Source organism: Hemiscyllium ocellatum, chromosome 18, assembly GCF_020745735.1.
Source record: "Hemiscyllium ocellatum isolate sHemOce1 chromosome 18, sHemOce1.pat.X.cur, whole genome shotgun sequence".
NCBI lineage: Eukaryota > Metazoa > Chordata > Chondrichthyes > Orectolobiformes > Hemiscylliidae > Hemiscyllium > Hemiscyllium ocellatum.
The window spans coordinates 38327947-38350371 of NC_083418.1; the positions used below are offsets into that span (position 1 = coordinate 38327947).

Genomic DNA, 22425 nt, shown 5'->3' on the forward strand with positions numbered 1-22425 from the left:
GGTATTAAGTTAGAAGGAGAAAGTGAGAACTGCAGATGCTGGAGATCAGAGTCTAAAAGTGTGGAGTTGGAAAAGCACAACAGGTCAGACAGCATCCGAAGAGCAGGAGAGTCCAAGTTTTGGGCATAAGCCCTTCGTCAGGAATTTAAAAATTGACCATGATTGTGTTGAGTGGCAAAGCAGAGTTGATGGGCCAAATGCCTCCCATTTTCAATGTTTCACTGATATCACTCATGGCTTCAAGAAAAATATCATTTTCAGTTTTTAGCATTATGCACGTTCCATTATAATGTGACAGTTGTGCTCCTCTGCAACCTCGTGCTGTATAAGATTGTGCTGTGGAAAACCCACTATACCCGTTCTATCTATAGGTTTTATCTTAGTCAGTGTTTCTGTGCTAGAGGACGGTATTCTCCTGCCCCCAATATCCGCAGGGGATACATTCCAAGACCTACTGAGGAAGCCTGAAATTGCAAATAAGAGCGAATCCATTCATTTGAATGGGAATCTTATCTGCCTGGCAGCCCCCAGTCCCTGATTCTGGAATATTCCCTCAAACATGTTTGGGCCGTGGTAAACCGCAAGTAACTGAAACAGTGGAAAACTGTTCCACAGATAGTGGTCGCCCTGTATTTTCATAGGGTATGGGAATTGCTGACAATTTGGCATTCATTGTCTATCCTCAGTTGACCTCAAGGTGGTATAAGTGCTGCTACCTGGGAAATTCCAGGATTTTTGCCCAGTGATGTCATAGTGATGTGGATCTGCAAAATTATTGTCCAAGGAAGTAGAGATTGCTGATTTAAAAGATGCTATTGAAGAAGCCATGTTCTGCTGCTCTAATGGATCTTTTAGATAATACAAACTATATTCATGGTACATTGGTGGTGGGGAACTTGAGGTGCTTCAGGTGATTTAAACAGGTGCCAGCTGGAGGACTTATTTGTTCAGAGTTGTCAAGTTTCCTGCTTGTTGGGGCCGCACTATCCAGGCAGGTGGAAAATATTCCATCACAATCTGACTTGTGCCTTGTAGGTGGTGCATAGGTTTTTGGGGAATCAGAAGGTGACTTGCCCAAAATACCTAGCCTCTGGTTTGTTTCTGTTTTGAAAATGTTAATATGATGCAAACATTGATGACGATATCATTGTATGGCAGGCAGGGTAGTTAGATGCACTCATTTTGGTGATGATAGTCTTTGCTTGACCATGGTGTGAACATACATGTGGGGAAACAATAAAAAGTATTCACTGTCGGATTCTCACTTTGGTTGTCTTCACTTGACATCTTAAGATTAAGAGAAGATCATTGAAGCTATTGAAGATGGTTGGGCCTGCCATAAGGAGTTGATCTTAAACAATCTTGGTCATTTTATATTGGCTATGTTTTCTTCTAGGGAATAAACTTCTGACTGTTTACTATTGACTTCCATGTTACAGGGCTCCTTTGAGATACCTTAATGTTGTGGGTGCTCATCCTTACAACTGGAATTCAATCCTTTTGTCTGTTTTGGAGCAAAACCGTAATGAGGTTTAGAACTGAATGATTCTGATCGGACTCAAATGGAACATAAGCAATTAAATACACCTTGAATGAAGTGTCAGTGGTGCCTTCTGTCATTATGACGATTGAGAGCAGATTTTTATGTAGTAATTGGAAAGATTGAAATTGTTCTGATTTTTGTAGACAAAGCATACTTAAGCAATTTCCTATGTTGTCAAGTAGTTGCCAGTTTTGTAGCTGTGCTAGAACAGCTTGACTAGGGGCAAGCTAGTTTTGTAATACTGTAGTTGGTATCACTGTAGTTGGGATGTTGCTGGGGAACATAATCATTTGCTTTATGGTCCCTTCAAATTGAATCAAATTGGCTGAAGAATGACTGTGATAGTGGGATCTCGAGAAGAGGTGGAATGGATTATCCATTTATGTTTTTGATTGAAGCTGGGTGCCAGTTCTTCAGTTTTTATTTGAGACAGACATGATGCTGGAGCCTAGCATGTTGAATGAGAGTCTGGCCAATCATTCAGTAATAGTCTAGAAGTGGCAGGACAGCAGAGGTTTGATCTGATCTCAGTTTACATTTTCCACATTTTAACATACACATAGCCCTGGATTGTGTCTTCTCCTGGTTGACACCCACTTTCTGGGTACATTGGTTCTCCTTCTGGAATGCTCTTACACATTTGTTATTATACCTGTTAGGTAATTTCAAACTGAGGATGTGTCATGCCAAAGGTACTGATTACAGTACAGTGGATTGCATGATGTTCATAGTGCATCGTGGATGTCCAGTTTTGAGCTCCTCACTCTGTTCTGAACTAAACATAACAGCTTGACCTTATTTCAAAGACAAAGCTTTGTCTCCATAAGGATTGAGAGGCGCTAATTCAGAAACACTCATTGATAAATGCAGTTGTGGCATGTAGATTGGTGAAGAGCAAATGTGTTCGTTTTCCTCTTTGATTCTCTCTGCTCCTTCAGGACATGCTCAACTTAGTCAGTGCTGGCACTACTGAATCACTATCAATGGTTATTGAAGTTCCTCATCGAAAGTGTGTTCTGTGCCCTTGCAGTCCATGTTGTTGGTTTTTATTCATTCATAGGATGTTGGCTTCACTGGCTAAGCCAGTATTTATAACCTGCATTTGCAACTCTCCTGAAAAAGGTAGTTAGCTTCTGCTTTGAACCATTGCACTCCTTGGAGTGCAGGGACACCCAAAGTGCTATTCGGAAGGCATTTCCAGGACATTAACCTCATGACAGTCAAGGAACAGCGATAAAGTTTAAAGTCAGTCTGGTGTGTGGCTTGGAGGGGAACTTCACAAAATTTGGTGGTGTCTGCTTGTTCTTGTAGGCAATAATGGATGTAGATTTGAAAGTTGCTATTGAAGCAACTTGGCTAGTGAAAGTGGTATTTGACAGGGTGTACTGATTCATCAGTTGTGGGAAAACGATAGATGGTATATGAAGGCTGGTGAGTGTGTGCTGTTTTGAGGTGATCTGCTGATATTTATTAGTCAGTAAGAATGTATCTTTCAGAGGTGAAACACACAAATTGCATACGTGCAGTGAAATCACATTAATGTTCACACAAATTGAAATCCAAATCTGGTCTGTCTTTTTCCAAGCGTGGTGTAACATTAGAATTCATGCAACAGGATAGTTGCAGACTTTGCATAACATGCACAGCCAAGAAAGCCTTGATTAAATCTAGGCAGATTATTGCAGTGAAGAAAAAGTATATATCTCAACCTGTTTAAAAATTCAGCAACTTAAAAATGAAAATTGGCAGATGAGAAAACTTAACATTTCACTGTAAAAAGATATTTATTTATTATTTCCAAGTCTGGAGCATTCAGCTGTCTTGTTTCAGAAAGGATAGACACCTCTAAACTTATGTGATCTTAATTTTTTTTTCTCTCGTATGTCTTGGCTTTATCATTCCATCGGTCCTGTGTATCTCCTCTACCACCTCAGCTGACAGTTCTTCTGCTTCATTGTTTAAGTTATGAATGACAACTTTTGAATTCTACATCGTTCTACATCATTATTGCTGATCCATAATATTTGGATATTCAGTTTTATAAGTATTATATTTTTGGAATATTTTATTTATTTCAAAGTATGAGTGCAGAGACCTGAATAACATTGAATCTTTTAACTAGAATCCAGTTCTTCATGGGCTTTGTGAACAGAGAGGTGTTGGGTTTGTATATGTGGGCAAATATCATCTTGGTTTTCAGAGTTGAAACCAAGCTGACTGCATAGCGTGCACACAACTACTCGGGCAAGGCTAGAGTCAGTAAATTGGTAAGTTAAGCTATACAATGGAGACCACTGTTAGTCTGCGACAGGTTAAACTGAAAGCGCTGAACTCATTTCCTGCAAAACCCTATCTTCTGCCAACTTTACAGCCAACAATAGGTCTTTCAAATTATAGCTTTTAAAACTAATATTCTCACTGTTTGTTTTTGGCACTTTCATTAGTCGCCTCTTTTATTGCTAAATTCATTGAACCGCCCTATTGTCTAGCAGCCATATGTTGAAATATTGTGGGGAATTCTAACATGCAAAGCTAATTTGCTAAAATAAGTGTGGTAGTAGTAATTGTATTATTTTTCCTGAGATTAAGGACACTAGATTTGTGAATGGAATATTATGTTAAAATTTAATAACTTTCTAAGAACTGATGTAATGCCTTTTGAACTTGATTATGTCCTCTTCTCAATAACAGGCATGCAAGCCACTTTTGGTAAAGTCATCTATAAGTATCTTGTGCTGGGACACTATTGTACACTGTATCTCTCAAATTAATGCTTCAAATGCATTTCACTCCAGGCACTTTAGACCTTGTAGATTTATTACTTTATGTCACATCTTGTATTGTCCAAAATACCTCAAATAGGCTTGGTATGTACTTGATTGGATGATTTCTATACATGTCTTACCTGATATTAGAACATAGAACAATACAGTGCAGGACAGGCCATTCGGCCCTCGATGTTGCGCCGACCTGCGAACTATTCTCAGCTCGTCCCCGTACATTATCCCCTCATCATCCATGTGCTTATCCAAGGATTGTTGAAATGCCCCCAGTGTGGCTGAGTTAACTACATTGGCAGATAGGCCATTCCACGCCCTTACCACTCTCTGCGTAAAGAACCTGCCTCTGACATCTGTCTTAAATCTATCACCCCTCAATTTGTAGGTATGCCCCCTTGTGCGAGCTGACGTCATCCTCGGAAAACGACTTTCACTGTCTACCCTATCTAATCCTCTGATCATCTTTTATGTCTCTATCAAATTCCCTCTCAGCTGCCTTCTTTCCAATGAGAACAGACTCTAATCTCTCAGCCTTTCCTCATAAGACCTTCCCTCCAGACCAGGAAATATTCTAGTAAATCTCCTCTGCACTTTTTCCAATGCTACCACATCCTTCCCAATATATGGCGACCAGAACTGTACACAATATTCCAAGTGTGGCCGCACTAGCATTTTGTCTAGTTGCAGCATGATATTGTGGCTCCAGAACTCAATCCCTCTACCAATGAAACCTAACACACTGTATGCCTTCTCAGCAGCACTATCAACCTGGATGGCAACTTTCATGGATCTATGTACATGGACTCCAAGATCCCCCTGCACATCCACACTACCAAGAATCTTTCCATCGACCCAGTAATCTGCCTTCCTTTTATTCTTCCCAAAGTGCATCACCTCACATTTAGTTGCATTAAACTCCATTTGCCACCTCTCAGCCCAATTCTGCCATTTATCCAAGTCCCCCTGCAACCTGTAACATTCTTCCAAACTGTCCACTACTCCACCAACTTTAGTGTCATCTATAGCTGCATCTAAATCATTTATTAAAAATAACAAACAGCAGTGGTCCCAAAACCGATCCTTGTGGCACACCACTAGTAACGGAACTCCAAGCTGAATATTTTCCATCAACCACCACTCTCTGCCTTCTTTCAAAAAGCCAGTTTCTAATCCAAACTGCTAAACCACCCTCAGTCCTATGCCTCTGTATTTTCTCCAACAGCCTACCATGTGGAACTTTTATCAAAGACTTTTCTGAAGTCCCTGTATAGCACGTCAACTGCCCTACCCTCATCTACATGCTTGGTCACCTTCACAAAAAACTCAATGAGGTTTGTGATTAACTACCTGCCCTTGACGAAATCATGTTGACTATCTGAAATCAAATTGTTGCTTGTTAGATGATAATAAATCTTATCTCTTATAATCCTTTCCTACAACAGAGGTAAGGCTGATAGAGTTTAATTCAGATAATTGCGAGGTGCTGCATTTTGGCAAAGCAAATCTTAGCAGGACTTATACACTTAATGGTAAGGTCCTAGGGAGTGTAGCTGAACAAAGAGACTTTGGAGTGCAGGTTCATAGTTCCTTGAAAGTGGAGTCGCAGGTAGCTAGGATAGTGAAGAAGGTATTTGGTATGCTTTCCTTTACTGGTCAGAGTATTGAGTACAGGAGTTAGGAGGTCATGTTGCGGCCGTACAGGACATTGGTTAAGCCACTGTTGGAATCTTGCATGCAGTTCTGGTCTCCTTCCTATCGGAAAGATGTTGTGAAACTTGAAAGGGTTCAGAAAAGATTTACGAGAATGTTGCCAGGGTTGGAGGATTTGAGCCATAGGGAGAGGCTGAACAGGCTGGGGCTGTTTTCCCTGGAGAGTCAGAGGCTGAGGGGTGACCTTGTAGAGGTTTACAAAATTGAGGGGCATGGATAGGATAAATAGACAGTCTTTTCCCTGGGGTGGGGGAGTCCAGAACTAGAGGGCATAGGTTTAGGATGAGAGGGGAAAGATATATAAAGGACCTAAGGGGCAACTTTTTCACACAGGGGAAGTGGTGGAGGCTGGTACAATTGCAACATTTAAAAGGCATTTGGATGGGTATATGAATAGGAAGGTTTTGGAGGGATATGGGCCAGGTGCTGGCAAGTGGAATTAGATTGTGTTGGTATATCTGGTCAGCATGGATGGTTGGACCGAAGGGTCTGTTTCCATGCCATACATCTCTTTGACTCTTAAGTTCATTCCATACATGCACCACCCTCAATGTGAAAAAGTTGCCCCTCAAATCTTTTAAATCTTGCCCCTCCCACCTTTAAACTTATGCCTTCTACTTTTAGACTACCTAACCCTCAGAAAAATGACCTTGGCTGGTCATCCTATCCATTCCATGCCCTTAAAGATTTTATAAATCTCTGTAAGGTCACCTTCAGCCTCTGCCCTCCAGGGAAAATAGCCCCAGCCTGAATACAGTATTCCAAAATTGGCTTCATCCATTACCGTAATACTCAATACATTGACCAATAAAGGAGAGCGTACCAAACACCATCTGACAAAGGATCACTTGACCCAAGACATTAACTCTGATTTTTCTACACAGATGCTACCAGACCTGCTAATCTTTTCCATTAATTTCTGCTTTTGTTACCTCCTTCACTGCCCTGTCCACCTGTCACTCCACCTTTCAGGAGCTATGAACCTGTACTCCATGGTCTCTCTTATTTTCGGCAACACTTCCCAGGACCCTATCATCAAGTCCTGCCATGATTTGCCTTACCAAAATGCAGCACCCCTCCTTTTTGTAAATTAAACTGCATCTATCCCCTTGACCCATCAGCCCATCTGATCATTGTATAATGCTCTGTAATGTCTTTGTGGATGAGGGCTTTGGATCAATTATTGATAGTTTCTGTACTATCAGCAATTCTAATCTGCCAGTCATCCTTTGTCATAAGGCCAGAATCTTGCCAAGGACAACCGAAGATGAGAGGTGCCCCTTTTGTTTAACAGGGTAAGCAGTCAGTGTGCAAAGTTTCCCATGGTGTTTAACAGTACAACCTTAAGGCAAGAAGGAAGCTGATTACAAGTGTTTGTTTATGCAGTGTTTGAAGTTGAGGTTGAACAAGAGCTCAATGAAAACGATACATGCAGTGAGAACTATAAATGGGCATGTAGTTTATGCAGACAGAATTCAAGGTTTTATCCAACTGCCTGGCACCAAGGGCCACATTCAATTTCCTTTCCTTCTGGAAGTAATTTTGCTCCTTTTAGTAGATTATAATCTCATCTCAAATTCTAATAGGTTTTCCAGCAGCAATGAACCATAACACAAAAGGCAGCATTAATTATGATCTCAATTAATTCCAGGAAAAGGAGAGCCCCTCCCAATTCATCTTATTAATCTTGGGAACTGACAGTGTTTTGTGTGCTTATTTGCCCCACCCTTTTTAAAATGTACCAGTGTACAGATAGTTTTGATATCAAAAACTATTTTCGGAAAATCAATTTTTTTGCAGAATTATGATATCATTAGATAAAAATAGATTGTCATGATTTGACTGCTTTGGCTGTACCTGGGAGGAAAACATTGACGCAATGTTTACATCACAGATCTGGAATGGAGAACCCAGACTGAGCATTGGCAAGCTAACTAACTAACTAAGCCATTTGATTGCACTGAGACCTTCCGTTGCTTCTATGATTAAGGCACAATTGATCGGACAATAATTGGCTGGTTTGGATTTATCCTGCTTCTCATCGACAAGACATTACTGTGTAGTTTCATGGTTGTTTAAATGACAGTACACAACCGCTTGGCAGGGGCTCATCTAGTTCTGGGGCACAAGTCTTCACTACTACTGCCAGGATGTTTTCGAGGCCCACAGGCTTTGCTATTAGCCATTTCTTGACATCACATGGAATTAAATTAATTGGTTGAAGACTCATAATTGTAATGCTGGGCTTCCTCATTTAGAGTCATAGAGATGTACAGCACAGAAACAGACCCTTTGGTCCTACCCGTCCACGCCGACCAGATATCCCAACCCAATCTAATCCTACCTGCCAGCATCCAGCCCATATCCCTCCAAACCCTTCCTATTCATATACCCATTTGTAGAATTTCCTCAGCTGTTTAATTGTCTACCATTTCAATAAACATGACAGGACTGCAATGCTTGGACTGATGTGTTGGTTGTGGGATAGTTTAATTCTGTCTGTTAAATGCTGCTTTCCCCTTCTTAGCAGGCATGTATACAGATAAATGTAGCTTTACCATATTGGCACCTCAAATTTAGGCATACCTGCTGCTGCTCCTGGCATTCTCTCGTACACTCACTGAGCCAGGATTGGTTCCCTGGTTTGATGGTGGTGGTAAAGTGAGAGATGTTGGGCTGGGCTGTGATGGTAGAGATTGTGATTAAATAAAATTCTGATTCTGGAAATGGCCCACAGCACTTCCCTGCCGCATTGGTTTTGAATCTCTCCTATTTATCATTCTGAAGTACCATGCACCACAATGCTCAGTGTCCTCTATGTGAAGATAGAACTTTGTGCAGTGGCCTTTCCTTTGCAGCGTGTCTTTTGTGAGTGGTGGTAAATGTGGAGGAATTCTGAAAAAAGAACTCCAAGAACTGCGGATGCTGGAAATCAGAAACAAAAACAAGTTGCTGAGAAAGCTCAGCAGGTCTGGCAGCATCTGTGGAGAGAAAGCAGAGTTAAGGTTGGGTCCACTGCTCCTTCGTCAGAACTTAAGAGGAGTGATGGCGAAGTGCTGATTTATCAGCTGAGAAAGGCAGTAAGTTGTTTTCAGCAGTGAGTTTCCTTGCCCATGTCAGACTTGAAACCATGAGACATTATGGGTCCCAGGACAAATCTTGGCTTCCCCACCTCCCCCCAAGAAAGCCAATTAGTCAACTTCAAAACACAGCAAACCCAGGCAACATTCAGATTTATGTTAATAGGTGAAAGGTAACATTCGAGCCACACAAGTGCTAAGCAGTGTCCATTTCCAACAAGAGAAAATCTAACCATCTCCCTTTGACACTGCTGAAATCCCCACCACAAATTTTCTGTCAGTTACTACTCAGCTGAAGCTGAAAAGCAAGACCACCTATTTTAAAAGCTGTAGCTGTGAAGGCAGTTCTTTGACTGGAATGCTATAGTGAGTTACTTGCTTTCTGACTTCTCAAAGCCTGCCCACTATTTAGAAGACACAAGTCTGGTGTCTGTTCGATTGCATGGGTAAATGCAGCTCCAGATTAGGTTAGGATATCTGGTCAGCATGGTCAAGTTGGACCGAAGAGTCTGTTTCACTGCTGTATATCACTATGACAATGATATTAAAAAAACATGGTACCATCCAGGACAAAACAGAGTGCTTGGTCAATATCCCTTTCACTACCTTAAACATTTGCTCTCGGTTGCAAAGGAAAATTCTGCTGCTGATCATAGCGAAGACTTAATGTGGGAAGTGGCCTTGTCAGACCAATACTGCTAAATGACAAAATAAACATTCTGCCCTTATTTGGTCAGCATTCCCCTCTTCCCTCCTATTCATGTAATCATTCATTTGCCTCTTAAATGTTGCCACTGTGCCTGCTTCCACCACCTCTTCTGACCGTACGTTCTGGCAGGTTGTTACCACTCTCTGCCTGAAAAACCTCCCGTGCACATCCCCTTAAACCTAACTCCTCTTCCCTTTAACTGTGTCCCCATGTAATTGAAACTTCAACCCTGGGGTAAAGGCTCTGACCCTATCTATGTCTGTCATAATTTTGTGGACTTCTATCACGTCTCCTCTCAGCTGCCATCCTGCCAGTGAAAACAATTCTCGTTATTTTAACCTTTCCTCATAGGCAGTGCCTACCCTGTGAACTTTCTCTGCACACTCTCCAAACCTTCCACATTCATCTGGTGGTGTGGCACCCAAAACTGTATGCAATACTCCAAATGTGGTCTAATAAGGATATTATTTAGCTGCAGTATCATTTGCCAACTTTTGTACTCCATGTTCTGGCCAATTAAGGCAAGTATGCCAAATGCCTCCTTAATTGCCTTGGCTATGTGTGTTGCCATTTTTAGGGAATTGCAGACCTGCACACCCAGGTCAGTCTGCATGTTAATGTTCCTAAGGGTTCTGCCATTTACAGTATAATTTATACCTACATTTGATTCTCCAAAATACATCACTTTGCATTTGTCTCGATTAAATTCCAGAAGACAGACTGTCTCAAAATTACTGTTGTTAATTAATATTGATTATTTTACCTTCTATATTCAGTGGGTTGTTATTCTCGCAGTAGCAGCAATTGCATCATGATTCTTGATTCATGAGCCTAACCCACTTCGTTGCCCATTGTCGTCCTTAGCATGTTCCATAACGCAAAGGAGTGTTTTGGTAGGTGTCCTTTTAATCCTTTTACAAAAAGTTGTATTTTTTTTTCTGCACTTTGCAAAATTTAGTCTTAAATATTTATTTATTAAATAGGATTTCAAAGCATTGTAATAAACTAATGAGAAATTATTACGTTAATCAAATTCATTATACCATCGAATATTGGGCAGTGTGTTCACTTAATTTATTGCCTTTTCATGCTTCAGCAACTCCGAAAAATCGGACTAGTGCACATAGAAGATTTTTCTGTGGAGGCAGTGAAGCTCCAACAGTAATTAGTTTGTAAGGCCATGGGAAACTGAAATATAATCTTACTGAAGTAAAAGAAATGCTACGTATTACAAAAAAAACTTGTTCTGTACATTGAATGTTGTTGATAACATTTTTTGACCTTACTGCAACATGAAATATGTCATTTGTACAGTAATTGGTTCTGTATGTTACAGCAAATGAAATTTTCTATTTGCCTCGTAGTAAACTTGTTTTTACCTAGTTGATAAAATCTGTGGCATGTGCCAGATTTTTGGAGCAATTATATCCCATGTGACAAACATGCTCCTTCAAACTGTGCATCAGCTATAACGAACCTGTTTCTATCCAAACATTCTTACCCTAAGATGCTGAACTTGTTTTATTTCTGATGACAAAATGTGCAAATTCATATTTGGAAGTGTCATCAATGTTGCTGTATCAATCCCAAACGGTAAACAAAATATGTTGAGGAAACTCCAACATAAGTGGTTTTACTTTCTCCAACCACATGTAAACCCATCAACACTTAAAGACAAGCCAGTGCTTGCCCAGAAAGTTTTATATAAATTGAACATTTTGTTGATACAAAATGAGCTATACAGCACATTGTAAAATAAATAGCTATCTCTTGGGGGAAATATACTTTTTAATTATTTTGGTTTTAAGTCAAGCATCCTTAAAAGTTGCAGGTTTAAGATGGAGAGAAAGTGTTTTCAAAGTTATGTAAACTATGCTTCTACTGACCACAGAGTTACACATTAGAAGCTGCTCATTTGAGTATGATGTGTTAGTAGGTCAAGCACTACATATAACACTTTTTTGAGTGGCAGGAATGTTGTTTTCAATTAAGTGAGAATTTGAGGCAGTCCTCTTAGCACTAATGCCCCTCACCCTGGAAAGGAATACAAATGTCATTTGTACAGTAATTGGTTCTGTATGTTACAGCAAATGAAATTTTCTATTTGCCTGGAAAGGCAATGTGATGTCTTTTTAGTCTTATTTGACATTGTATTCTTTTGTAGCTAATAAGTGAAAGTCAACATGATGTGTTGAAGCAAACAGTGTTGATTAACTTGATTTGATTTGAATGAAAAGAGGGTAGATTAGGATACTGTGGTTAATGTGTGTAAGGATTGTCCAAAGGTGTTGACGACAATTTTGTTTATGTAGTTGTTGAATGGTATGAAATTCTTGAAATTAACTATCACCATCAGCCCAGCTAAGGAACAGAGAGTGTAGTGTTGGGGTAGTTGGTTTTCAGACTATTGAGTATTCGGTGGTCTTCCGTAGAGACCAGAATTAGGAACACTACTGTTTTTGATATGTTTATGACCCGAATTTGTAAGTGCAGGTCATAATTTTAAAGTTTGCTGACACCACTAAGCTCAGCAATGCACCAAAGAATGATGAGGATGCCAATAAACATCAGGTGAATGTTGATGGTCAGATCCATGACAATTGAAATTTGACTCGTGATCTAATTTTGATCAGAATAAGTTAAGGCAAAATGAACTGGTCCAACTTTAAATGAGGGTTTATTTTGATTGGAATTTAGGAACTGAAACATTTGGGTGTTAATGTAAATCCTCTTGTGGCAGGGCATGTTGAGAAGGCAGCTTCTGAAAAATTAATACATGTGGCATTCTTCAGTTTATTAACGATTTCAAAGGTGCTAAAGCAAATAAGGTTTCTGAAATGTTTTCTAAAAGACTGGTTGGGGAAAATCCGGAGTATTACTTTCCACTCTTGGTAACACACTTCACAGAATGTCAAGGGTTTGGAGAGCAAGTAGAATAGTACAAGAGATGAAGAACTTCAGTGATGTGGAGAGATTGGAAAACCTAAAATCATTTCTTCTCCTTTTGAGAAGGTCACCAAGCGTTTTGATAGAGATGTTCAAAATCATGATTGGATGCAATAGATTAAGAGGAATGGAAGAATCATAATCAGAAAAGATAGATACAAGGTGATAAGGCAAATAAGCTAGAGGTGACATAGAGTCATTGAGATGTACAGAACTGAAACAGACCCCCTACGTCCACCTCTTCCATGCCTACCTGATATCCTAAAATTATCTAGTCCCATTTGCCAGTACTTGACCCACATCCCTCTCAATCCTTACTATTCCTATACCCATCCAGATGCCTTTTGAATATTGTAATTGTACCAGCCTCCACCACTTTGTCTGGCAGTTCTTCCCATACATGCACCACCTCCTGTGAAAAAAATTGCACCCTAGATACCTTTAAAATCTTTCCCCTCTCACCCTAAACCTATGTCTTCTAGTTCTGGGCTCCCCATCCTGGGAAAACATGATTTTACTTGACAACATTGTTGTGATTTAGGGCACATTGCCCAGAAAGGTGGTGAAAGTAGATTGAACAGTTATTTATTCAATTCGTTTTTGAAGATGCTGGACAGGAAAAAAAATCATGCAGGGTGATGGAGGCAGAGTTTGGAGTGAAACTAAGTTGATAGCTCTTTCAAAAAATCGGGAGGGGTACAATCAGCCAAATAATTGTTCCCCTTCCGTATTTTATCGCTCTACGGTTCTGTATTCATTTTATCTAAAAGTGCATCTTCATTTAAGATTAAAATAGAAGCATGTGGATGGTTAGGCAGTTTTAGGTCATAGACAAAAATGAGGACTGCAGATGCTGGATATTAGAGTCAAGATTAGAGTGGTGCTGGAAAAGTACAGCAGGTCAGGCAGCATCCAAGGAGATGGAAAATCGACGTTTTGGGCAAAAACCCTTCAACAATGAGGTTCGAAGCTTCTTGGATGAAGGGATAAATGGGAAGGGATGAGGCTGGGGAGAAGGTAGTTGAGAGTGCAATAGGTGGATGGAGGAAGGGGCAAAAGTGATAGTTCGGAGAGGAGGATGGAGTGAATGGGTGGGAAGGAAGATTGGCAGGTGGGACAGGTCATGAGGATGGTGCTGAGCTGAAAGCTTGGAACTGGGGTAAGGTGTTGGTGGGGGTGACAGCGGGAGGGGAAATGAGGATACTGATGAAGACCTTATTGATGTCCTGGGGTTGAAGGGTTCCGAGGTGGAAGATGAGGAGTTCTTCCTCCAGGCATCAGATGGTGAGGGAGTGGCAGTAGAGGAGACCCAGGACCTGCATGTCCTCGGCAGAGTGGGAGGGGGAGTTGAAATGTTCGGCCAAGGGGTGGTGAGGTTGATTGGTGTGTGTGTCCCGGAGGTGTTCCCCAAAACGCTCATCGAGAAGGCATCCAGTCTCCCCAATGTAGAGGAGGCCGCATCAGGAGCAGCGGATGCAATAAATGACATTTGTGGAAGTGCAGGTGAAACTTTGGATGTGGAAGGCTCCTTTAGGGCCTTGGATGGAGGTGAGGGGGGAGGTGTGGGCACAGGTTTTGTAATTCCTGCAGTGGCAGGAGAAGGTGCCAGGAGGGGAGGGTAAGTTGTTGGCGGGTGTGGCCCTGACCACGTAGTCATGGTAGGAACTGTCTTTGCAGAAAGTGGATCGGAGTGGGGAGGGAAATATAGTTTTGGAGTTTGAGTGCAGTGTAATGTTATCAATCGTGCTACTCACTTCCCACAGCTTCCTGAAAATATTTTATTTGAATTCCAAAAGCTGCAGAGTAGCACACTTAGACTATTATGCTGCTTGTGGTATTTGCTTCATTTTTATGTTTACATGGTTTCTATCAGTTTGCCTTAACTTTAGACCACTGTGTTGCCTTGAGCAAGTTTCTACTGGTTGTGTTTACACAGGGAGAAAATGCTGAAAGAAGCCAGTTCATGCATGGTTTTCTATTAAATGTATGTTTTGAAAAAAAATCTATTTCTGTTTAAGCCTGTCTGGTCGAGTAGTTTAGACAGATGTGAGCTTGAGCATGTCCTGGCATGACTGTACTATGCACACTCTGTTCTTCACAGAAACTGCACTGTTTGTGACTCAGTGCAGAAAATGGGTGTTATCGTGAATGAAACCGTCCTGTTGAACTGCAATCCTAGTAGAATGATGATATGTATCCTTTTGCACAAAGCGATGCATATTCCACAAGTAATTTCCTGACTAATAAAATACACAGTATATAGTGAACTGAAGAACGGAGAAATTAGGACAAATGACGAAAAGCTTGGTCAAATAAATGTTTCATAGAACATAGAACGATGCAGCACAGAACAGGCCCTTCGGCCCACGATGTTGTGCCGAACATTTGTCCTAGATTAAGCACCTATCCATGTACCTATCCAATTGCCGCTTAAAGGTCACCAATGATTCTGACTCTGCCACTCCCACAGGCAGCACATTCCATGCCCCCACCACTCTCTGGGTAAAGAACCTACTCCTGACATTCCCCCCCCCCCCCCCCCCCCCCCCACCATACTTTCCACCCTTCACCTTAACTTTATGTCCCCTTGTAACACTCTGTGTACCCGGGGAAAAAGTCTCTGACTGTCTACTCTATCTATTCCCCTGATCATCTTATAAACCTCTATCAAGTCACCCCTCATCCTTTGCCGTTCCAATGAGAAAAGGCCTAGCACACTCCACCTATCCTCGTACGACCTATTCTCCATTCCAGGCAACATCCTGGTAAATCTCCTCTGCACCCTCTCCAAAGCTTCCACATCTTTCCTAAAGTGAGGCGACCAGAACTGCACACAGTACTCCAAATGTGGCCTTATCAAGTCCTGTACAGCTGCAACATCACCTCACAACTCTTGAATTCAATCCCTCTGCTAATGAACGTTAATACACCATAGGCCTTCTTACAAGCTCTATCCACCTGAGTGGCAACTTTCAAAGAGCTATGAACATAGATCCCAAGATCCCTCTGCTCCTCCACCTTACTAAGAATCCTACCGTTAACCCTGTATTCCGCATTCTTATTTGTCCTTCCAAAATGGACAACCTCACACTTGACAGGGTTGAATTCCGTCTGCCACTCCTCAGCCCAGCTCTGCATCATATCTAAGTCCCTTTGCAGCCGACAACAGCCCTCCTCACGATCCACAACTCCACCAATCTTTGTATTGTCTGCAAATTTACTGACCCACCCTTCGACTCCCATTTCCAAGTCATTAATAAAAATTACAAACAGCAGAGGACCCAGAACTGATCCCTGCGGAACTCCACTTGTAACTGGGCTCCAGGCTGAATATTTACCATCCACCACCACTCTCTGACTTCGACCGGTTAGCCAGTTCTCTATCCAACTGGCCAAATTTCCCACTATCCCATGCCTCCTGACTTTCCGCATAAGCCTACCATGGGGAGCCTTATCAAATGCCTTGCTAAAATCCATGTACGTTACATCCACTGCTCTACCCTCATCCACATGCTTGGTCACCTCCTCAAAGAATTCAATAAGACTTGTAAGGCAAGACCTACCCCTCACAAATTCGTGCTGGCTGTCCCTAATCAAGCAGTGTCTTTCCAGATACTCATAAATCCTATCCCTCAGTACCCTTTCCATTACTTTGCCTACCACCGAAGTAAGACTAACTGGCTTGTAATTCCCAGGGTTATCCCTATTCTCTTTTTTGAACAGGGGCACAACATTCGCCACTCTCCAGTCCCCTGGTACCACCCCCGTTGACAGTGAAGATGAAAAGATCGTTGCCAACAGCTCTGCAATTTAAGGAGTGTCTCAACTGAGTTTCAAGGAGTGTCTCAGTTGAGTACAGAGGTGGGGTGCCATTTCCAGTCCTAAGGGGCCATGCATCTATGAAGCCATGAAGGTTTGGTTGCCAAAAACTTTAGAGACCAGGGTCAGAGGTGCATTGATATGATTTTCTTTGCCTTTTGCTCACAAAACTTTTTGAAGCACCCAAACAAATTTGCTTTGTAAGAGAAAGTTGCTTGTAATTTGGAAGTGCAATCATCATCTTTAAGGAAAAGAGTTTTCTATTTTTGGTCCTGAGCTGATTTTAATTCATTTCTATTTGAGTACCAGTGCCTGTTCATACACTGTATGATCTTTCTGTTTCAGTGAAAATTATTGGAGAGCTTATAATGGAAACTTGATTGATGTGCTGTCACATACACTGAGAAGTTGTGTGTTTCCCTTTCCATATAATTCACAAAAGATGTATTGTAATTAAAACAGTGTTGTGCATATACTTAGTTGTAAAATGCTTTTTTTCAAGGTACTTTTTCTGAAAAGATTGATCATGTCATCTGCATGATATTTTCTCAGTTTGATCTCTAAAATTCACATGGAGTTGAAGTTTACTGTTTTTTTTTCTGTTAACTGACAGTTTCAAACATCTGTTTTGTTTCAAATACATGTAGGTTCATAAATTAGAAATCCATGTGTGTATTCTTCATAAGTATAATTTGAAAAAGTTATTTCAAATATTTTTTTTAGTTTGTCATTTATAAACTACAAATGGTATTAGTCACCAGTCCATGCAGCCTCCCGTTCAAGCCAGGAGTTTGGGACTGTTGGTTGGAGCACTTGTACTGAATGCAAATCTACCACTTGATTTTGAGTTGCTGTTTGGTTTGTGTTTGGAATAAAACCAGTTTCAGTAGCTAATGTTGGATTCCAAATTGAAATTCATTCGAGAGCATAGTTGCGCTTTCATTAATTAATTTGTTACTCAGTTGAATGTTTTCGAGTAATGTTACTTAGTGAGTTTACAATTTAGTTATGAACCATTTTAGATATTTTCTGGTTTCCAATTCAGATGTATCATTACACATCTCTGGAACAGGTGGGACTTGAACCTGTGTGTCCTGGCACAAAGGAAGGGAAGGTACCACTACACCACAAGACTTGGCATGTAGAACAAAGTAACAATTCAAAGTTTACCAATATCCCATGGGGAGATAAGATACTGGATTTGTACAACGTCTGTATGTTGAGGCATATCTGATGTGGAAATTATGCTTTGATTACAGATTGATATTAGTGCAAGGAATCTTGTTCACCTTTTTTGATGAATGAGAGTAGAAATGGACTAAAAAGATGAGGGAAGAGAATGAGAAATCTTTGTTGGAAAAATATCTTATCCAATAACAAAATTAGCCTTATCAAATGTGGGAAAGATACTGAAACAATAATTAGCATTTTTCCAGTATCTTTCAAAACAGCTGCTGTAGATTTAAATCACACATCTGAAGTCTTCCTTTCTGTTTGTAGACGCTCCCTAGATTTATGGCCTGAGATTTTGATGAAATCAGTGGATTGCTTGTGCTTTCATGCCAAGCCCAGGCTGATTGGCTGAAAGCAAAGGTTGTTTCAAGCTCAGTGCTGATGTGAATGTGGTTTGATTAGTTTGAGCTGTACACAGACCAAGGAAGTTTGAAGGCTGAGAAACTACGATGGTGGGAGATTATTTCAACCATCGTGAAGATAGGTCATTATTTTGACAACAGAAAACAGGAGTGTGTTACAAGATGGTTCTACAAGCCAGGGGAAAAGTCCTGAGGTAGAGAGAGTTTAGTGAAATACTTAAGGCTTGGATATGGAGAAAATTGGTTAAAATGTTTAGACTTTGCCATTTCACATCCGTTAACTAAGTAACTTAAGCAAGTAACTAGATATTACTCTCTGAACTGGATATTGATTTGCTTAAATTCTTGCGCGCACTCAAACAGACTGCCACCTTGATGTAATTAATTTGCAAACAATAAAATTTGAAATGATCTGCATGGATGAATACTTAATAAAGTCTATCATATTTTTAAGTTTATTGTTAAGATGTAAGCATCAAAATATAAATGTTAGCCGTTGCAGTGTGCTGGCGACATGTCAGTATGCAATGCATTTTTGTTTGCACCAAAAATAAAATTGGTTCTGAAACCATTCATTTAGTTGGCAGAATGGAAAAATTGTTAACTGACAAAAAAGGGGCAAAATAGTTAAATGGTACAGTAAATATTTAACTTCTCCACTGAATGTGGCTTGTTATAAGTTGTCAATTCATTAAGTTGTCATACCAGGGTTTTAGTGTTTCACTCTAGTTTGGATACTAATTTTGAGCCTGTACCTGCAGCAGTATGACTTAATGACTAACCAGAATATGTTAATAGCCATAAAGCCTGCACACTGAATGGCTAGCATTTATTTATTGATACTCTGGAAAGTGGCTAACTGAAATTCGGTTTTCAGTTTGTGCACTTGACCTAAGTTAAAATCTTCAGAATTGATTGAACTTGATCTTAGGTAGTTGAATTCATGGTGAATGGTTACGTGTGATTTTGTGTAACCTATTTTGTTGCATAAGCAATTATATCTCACCACCTCAAGATTTATTGCAGTCCAGCATTTCTATAGAACTAACTCTGGGTCAATGAAAATATGTTAGGCCGGATCAATTTGGAAGTAGTTTTGCTTTTATCATATCATATTGATAACAGATAAGTATTTGATTCATGCTGTTCAAGTTAGAAAGCTTGAAATTTGGTGTAGAGATTAGTGTTCATGAATCAAAGGTTACTAGGGACGTTTGCATGGGATTGGGACAAATGACCACACTGCAAGAATTTCAGTTTTCTAACTGTACCTGAAATCAATCTGAGTTTTTGTGCGCCTTTTATAGTAGGCTAACAGACCACAATGACTGCATTATTTTCACTAAAACCACCCAATTCTCCACCTCGAGTTAAACTTCAATCTGTTGCATTGAATGTGAATTCTCTGCTACTGAATTTTACAAGTGGGCAAAATATTATTCCCAAACTTATTCAGAGCAACTCAGACTGTGCCACAAATAAACTGAATGCAGAAGTACAGGTACTGTAAATGTAACTTTAAAACTTTGTATCGCAGTAGTTTGAACATGGGCCATATCTCTCAATAGTGGGGAGGATTAATTAATATAAGATAAAGTTTGGAAGATTACGGTTCTATTAATCAGTATGAGCCATAGGGAAGATTTAGACAGACAAATTTACCTAATTCTAAGCTTATTGTCCAGCTTGAATACCTGTCATATGCATTTGTAGATGCTCTTATTGTCCAGTACTAGGGTTAATGGAATTGGGACACGTGGAAACTTTCTCAGTATCATTTGTACATATAAGAATTCAAATTCTTCAGAATTCATCTCATTTTAATTCTGCTGAAGCCTTCCCTTTTCTTATTTAATAAACATATTTTGCAGGCACTGATACAATTCTGAGCAGCTGTCTTCTCCCGTCAGTATGTGGAGGGCAAAGTTTGTTTGATTACAACATTTATTGCCCCTATGGAATTTGGTGCTCAGGCTACCATTATGAAACCTCACTGTGACTGGTTTAATAGACTAATAAAATATACTATCAGTAATTATCTTGGCATACATGGTGTGTAGTCAAAACTGTTACAGCATTATGTAAATACTTGCACTGATGAATAGATGTTTAGAGTTGATAAAATATTCACTTTCTTAAAATTATTTGGGTTATTCAAAAAAAAAAGAGAAAATGGATGTTGGTAGAATATCATGTATAGAATGTCACTTTAGGGGCATCATTTTTATTCCTCCGTGCTGCAATATGTTCGATGGTGCAATTTGAATTTTTGTGTTTAAACGCATGTTACATTTCTACATTTGAGTCCATTGATATGTTTTGTATAATGTGCAGCTTTGAGTAGTACATCTTAGCCAGAGGTAATGTTTCATACCAGGTAGATATTTGTTGCAAGATAAACTGGAGCCATGCTTTGAATTTTTAAATTTATCTGAAGAGTACTAAAATAAAAGCAAAGTTCTAGAGAAACTCAGCAGGTATGATGACGTGGGGATAGAGAAACCAAGTTAATATCATGAGTCCAATTTGACTACTCCAGAACCGAAGGAAGCTAGAAACGACTGAGGTTTTATGCTGTAGGAAAAAGTGGAGAGGAGGAGCAGTTGGAACAGATGGTAAAGATAGAGTAGAAGGTAATGGGAGCACTGACAGTAATCGTGAAATGATATAGAAGACGACGAGGTGTTAATAGCAGAAAATAGGCCAGTTCTCCCGAGAATCAACCTGTAAACTAAAATGTAAGTTAGACATTTTTGTCTAACCTTGTGATTTATGAAGTTGCTTGGGTTGGCACATCCCTTTCAAATAAAAAGTTGTTCACGAAAGCAACTGCATTGAGTACAATGCTGAAACTACTGTACAGTCTGTAGAACTAGTCAAGGCCATGGCATCTTCCTTACACTAGTTTATAAAAAATAAATCCAATCCTTCAGGTTCCACTGAATTTGTCCTGATATTATTATCAGGCCTTGTTGTTGGATTCAGGTTATGGTTCTCCTGTAAGTATAGCATCAGTACAAAACTGTTGATGTTGCACCAATTCTAGAATTGTAATATGAATATATTCAGAAGCACTTGGGCTCACCTTGTACATTCATTCCTTTCACACAAAGTACCTAATTTCTCAAATGTGGCAGAGAGGAGCATTTAACCGTAAACAAACATCAAATTGCCAAAAATAAATAAACTGTATATAAATATTCTTTCATCATCAGAATTCAGCCTACTGTCTATTTGTTTTCTTTAAATGATAAAGTACTAAGCCAGGAGAAAGCATTCTAAAGAATGCACAATGCTGTTCTTTGACTGACTGGCACTGAATCACTTAAATGCAAGTTGACTTCATTTGTATCAAGAACAAAGTAGCATCATTGCCTACATGAAAAGACTCAGCAGGCAACCAAAGATAGCTTAATGGGTGCAATATTGTATGATCAAGTGTTATGAAAGTTTACAAGAAGTTATGGTGACATAACTTTATAATAATTCAAACAAACATTCTAGAGAAACCAGTTGCATCAAAAATAAACTGCTTGTCAAAGGATGGCATACATCCTTGAGCTATTCTATACTGGTTTGCAATCCTGGTTGCGGATAGAAAATTTGCATTTGAATACAAGTAAGGTTAAACATCAATGCCATACGGCCTGGTAACGTCGTGCTTAGCTGCCTACCTTTTCAGCCTGAATGCTGTGAGACTTGCTGACAACTGCAGCTTCTTCCCTAGGCTGGTAAGCTTATTTTGAAAATTCAAATTGACCCTATCCTTGCCTCATTCCCCTCCCAGTTTTTTTTGAGGATTTGTGTTTGCTGTTGCGTTTGTGGTTGCACTTTCAAGATTTGATATTGAGCTGAAATAGACTTTAGTTAATCTTGTAATGCTATGATAAGCACTGTAAACCTCCTCGAAGGATTATATAGGATAAGACGCAAATGACTGTGATTTACAAAGCAGTTTATGAAGATCCACAAAACTGTTTTAAGTATTCTGAAACAGCTGCCAAACATGGGTTGTTGCATTATTGTGGTAAAGTATGCTGTTTTTATTATTGTTATAAAAAATAGGTTTGCAGTGCAAATATGTTGGACATATCGGAACTGAAAATATGTGGCTCTAGTTGTTAGAGACTGAATGAAAAATCTTTGCAGCATCTGCCATGTTTCCGTTGGTGCATTGTAGATTGTTTCACAGGAATTTGAAGCATTCGCTTCTTGAATTGATCTTAAACAGTTGGCCCGTTGT

At 39.9% G+C, this 22425-nt stretch overlaps 1 protein-coding gene across 7 annotated transcripts in view; it reads left to right on the forward strand.

Moving 5' to 3' along the window:
* mob2a (MOB kinase activator 2a) overlaps positions 1–22425 on the forward strand; it is a 230387-nt gene that overhangs the window by 167639 nt on the left and 40323 nt on the right. Inside the window, exon 1 of one of the 7 annotated variants that reach the window (XM_060838884.1) lies at positions 18238–18376. The exons of the other annotated variants lie outside the window; for them this stretch is intronic. Within the exon in view, the coding sequence (XP_060694867.1) occupies positions 18345–18376 (32 nt within the window). The 5' untranslated portion in view covers positions 18238–18344. Of the gene's footprint in view, positions 1–18237; positions 18377–22425 lie in introns of those variants that run through there. 7 annotated transcript variants of the gene reach the window in all.